This window comes from Tupaia chinensis, unplaced genomic scaffold (assembly GCF_000334495.1).
Source record: "Tupaia chinensis unplaced genomic scaffold, TupChi_1.0 Scaffold000214_1, whole genome shotgun sequence".
NCBI classification, from domain to species: Eukaryota; Metazoa; Chordata; class Mammalia; order Scandentia; family Tupaiidae; genus Tupaia; species Tupaia belangeri.
In genome coordinates, this window is record NW_006159689.1 from 747,038 (window position 1) to 750,898 (window position 3,861).

General features: G+C 50.0%; 1 protein-coding gene across 1 annotated transcript in view; it reads left to right on the top strand.

Annotated features, from left to right (window-relative positions):
• The window catches only part of LOC102480382 (butyrophilin-like protein 8), a 23,200-nt gene extending 19,543 nt beyond the window's left edge, over window positions 1-3,657 (top strand). The window contains exons 4-8 of the mRNA XM_027771444.1: window positions 938-1,051; window positions 1,689-1,709; window positions 2,191-2,217; window positions 2,501-2,527; window positions 3,122-3,657. Coding sequence (XP_027627245.1) covers window positions 938-1,051; window positions 1,689-1,709; window positions 2,191-2,217; window positions 2,501-2,527; window positions 3,122-3,657 — 725 coding nt within the window. The remainder of the gene's footprint in view (window positions 1-937; window positions 1,052-1,688; window positions 1,710-2,190; window positions 2,218-2,500; window positions 2,528-3,121) is intronic.
• The last annotated feature ends 204 nt before the right edge of the window (window positions 3,658-3,861 follow it).

Genomic DNA, 3,861 nt, shown 5'->3' on the forward strand with positions numbered 1-3,861 from the left:
AAATGGGAGTTTAAGCCACGGGGTCCAGGCCTCGAACCGCTGTCAACTACATGGGAGTCCAGTGACATAGCCATTATGCCAACTGCTGGTCCCCCTCAGAGGAGTTTTTATACATATATAACTTGGCACATCAGTGTATGTTGCAGATCAAGAGATTGAGCATTGCCAAGACACAGGTGAAAAAGAACAAGCTATAGGAGCCAGCAGAGTGTAGTGGTTAAGGTGCTGGACTCCTACATGGCCAACTGTGGTTGGAGTCCCGCATCTGGTGGCTTGAAACTCACACTAGGTGCATGTGTGTGTCCAAAATCCAGAGAGGCGAATGGAGGAGAAGGGATTGAGCCATGGCCATCCCCCTGGAAGATTTCTCACTTTCTCTCCTCTCTCTGTATCTCCAGCAAGTGCACATGCCCAATAGCAAAAATCTTTCTAAAATAAAAAAGTACAAATTATAGTCTACTATATATCAAGACATATCCGCAAACTATAATGGTTAAGCCAATTGAAATTATTGGCACAGATATAGACAAATGGAACGATGACACAGAACAGCAATGCAGGACACAACTCCTAACATAAACATGATCTAGACAAAGGTGACATTGCGTGAGAGGAAAGGTCCATTCTGTAAGTAAGGCTAGCAGAGATGTCTATTCAGAAAAGAATGAAATCAAAACTCCACCTCATTTTATGTATTGGGTTTTCAGGAAAGTTATGATATATTTTTCTATACAAAAATGTATCATGACTTTTCCTGACAACCCAATAAAAGAAAATATAATTGAGGTGGATCAAGATTATTCAGAAATGCAAAGTTTTTAACTTAAAGAATTATAAAAAAATATTATTTTCATCTTGGAGTACAGGGAATTCCTTAAATGAAATTGAATTGCCTTTGTTGTTCAGTAATCACTGTGTCTGTGGGACTATTTTTCAGAGGTGTTTTTCCAGCCCTCACCGTGGCTTGCGACTTCTATTTTACTCATGCTCCTCTTCTTTGGCCTGTGTGCTGGTATCGTTGGGCTGACCATTTCTTTTGTCAGATCCCGTGGTAAGTGAGACAGAGAAGTATGGGCATAACCGTGCTGGAGGTGTTTACACTGCAGCTGGGTCAGAGACGCTCCTAGGCAGCACCTAGACCTTTTCTTCCAGCCCTGAGCTCCAAGGACTCAGCTCCTTGGACACAGGGACCACAATTCTCATGACTCCCTCAGGAAATGCCAGTCTCCAGAGCTCAGACGTGGGGTAAGAATTAGTTTCAGTACTGTAGATCTGGTAGAGACTTTCTAACAAAGTCAAAACTAGGCCAGTGTTTCAATGCACTTTAGAGATACTTTATAAAAGAGGAGATGTAATAATTGCAGTAATATTCAACCTCAGTAAGTTATCCCCCTGTGAAGCGATTGTCTCTCCTAGGGGTTCACACCCCTGAGAGTGCCCCTCATAATCCCACCTGCCCTCCCAGCCACCTTCTCCCTGGTAGCCCCAACCTCTTACAGAGCACCTGTTCTGACGTCCTACCCTAGATGCCGCTGTTCATTCACTGCAGGGGTCGGGGTGGGTGAGGAAGGAAAGTGTTAGCCCCTGCCCTTCAGACCCACAGGTTGTCCCACCTGAACAAGGAGCCATGGCTCTGTGTGTGCCTCACACATTCCTGTGTTGACTGCTGAACTCTGTTTCCGTTTCAGAGAAAATTCAAGAAAAATTAAGTGTCTTGTCATTTCTGAGCCTCCACACTGTCCCACTGGGTCCCTCCCTGTCCCACTATCTTGGCCCCAGACTGAACAGGAACCCTGCAGGCCAGTGAGAGCAGCTGGTTCCACCTCCCACCCGTTAGCTAGTGACGTGAGCTCTCAGATACATAGTGGGTTTATGGTGGGCGTCAGGGTCTAAAGTCCCGAACATCGTCTACAAATTGACCTCTTGCTCTGTTGTATGGGGAGCGTGACTGTCAGTTTAAGGTGCTCATGGAGGGGGTGCAGACTCAGAGCAGAGAGGGGACTGGAGGACATCCCCAACTCCCCTGCCTTGAGCCTTTACCAGGCCTGGATCACCACTGAATACTCTGCTTCTTGTTCCAGAGAAATGCCAGGAAAAACTGGGTAAGAGCATATTTCATGCAGAACTTTCCTCCTATACTCTCCCCCACGCTTGTTATGGAATTTGAGTCTTTGTTATTTTTGTTTTCAGACTGGGAAGTGACGCATGGACATGCAGGTGAGAGAAGGTACCCTCCTCCAACCCCCGTGTATCTCTTCCTTCCAAGTTGATGCATCCTGTAGTCTGAGGTCCCTGAGTCCCTGGGGTTAACAGCTCATGATGGGTGTCCTAAAATGGTCTGCAGACACTGGGCAAGTGCATTGTGTAGAGACGCTCCACGGCCTCTGTGAGTCCCTGTGGTCCAGGACACCCCAGGGGGTCAGCCACCCCCGGCGTCTCCCATCTCTCTGCCCCCTGCTCTCTGCATGAGCACTGAACCACTTGCTCTGTCTGTTTTCAGAGTGGAGAGAGGCCCAGAAACACACAGGTACCAGTGCCTGGGGGGCAGTGGGCCACAGCCTCAGTGGGCATAACGGAGAGACTGACCAGTGGAAGACGGGGGACCATGTGACCTACAGACAAGGAATCTGTGATGCTCCAGTCCGCCCCAGAGTGAAGCACCCTCAGACACACCCACGGCCGAGTCTGGGAGAGGGTGGGGCAGGACTCAGGTCGGTCAGGATGGGGACCACAGGCAAAGCTCTGGAGACTGGGGCAGTAGTGAGTGACCAGGGCTGAAGAGGATGGAAAGCTGGACAGGAGCTGGTAGGCAGGAGGATGGTGGACAGTGGAGTCACTCAGGCCTCACAAATAGCTTTAAGAATGAGGGCAGATTAGAGGTTGGGCCGTGTACAGCAGTTATGAACTCAAAGGTGACATGTCCCCAGGGAGCCCCAGGACGGCCCTGGAGAGGAGGAAGGGCTGGAGGAGCAGTGCGTGACTAACACTGACTTTGGGACTCATCTGATCCCACCGGACCAGCCTGCGGGGGGAGGGGCAGAGTGTCAACCTCAGGTTAAGCCCCACACCCTCCCCCCAGTAGTAACTCCTATTCTCTCTCCCCCTTCCCATTGCACCTCAGTGGAGGTGACGCTGGATCCAGACACGGCTCACCCCCAGTTCCACATTTCCAATCTAAGAGCTATGTGCTACAGGAATGTTCCCCAGGATGTGCCGCAGACAGAGAAGAGGTTTACCAGGAAGTGTGTGGTGGCGACTCAGGCCTTCCAGACCGGGAAACATTACTGGGAGGTGGACGTGGGCTGCAATGAGTACTGGTCCTTGGGAGTGTGCCGGGACGACGTGGACAGGAGGGATAAGAGTGGGATTTTGTCTCCCAATTACGGATACTGGGTCCTTGGACTGCGGGCAGACCAAAATTATTTTACAATCAATCCCAGTATCATCAACCTCTCTCCCAAAACGCCCCCCAGACGAGTGGGGATCTTCCTGGACTATGAGGGCGGGGCCATCTCCTTCTTCAATGTAAACGATGAGTCCCTCATTTACACCCTGACACATCCGTTTCACGGACTTCTGAGGCCCTACCTTGAGCATCAGACCTATGAGGGGGAAAATCCACATCCTATATCCATTTGTCCAGTGTCCCTGAGATGAGAAGCCTGTGAGGAGGAAAATCCACATCCTATATCCATTTGTCCAATGTCCCTGAGATGAGAGAGAGACTTTTCAAAGGGTTCCCAGAGGCTGGCAGGTTTCATGGTGGTTGAAGTGTCGGGCTCCCACAAGCAGACCAGGGTTCAAGTCCCAGACCTGGCAACTTGCTTTCTCATTTTCCTGCTTCCTTTCTCTGTCTCTCTC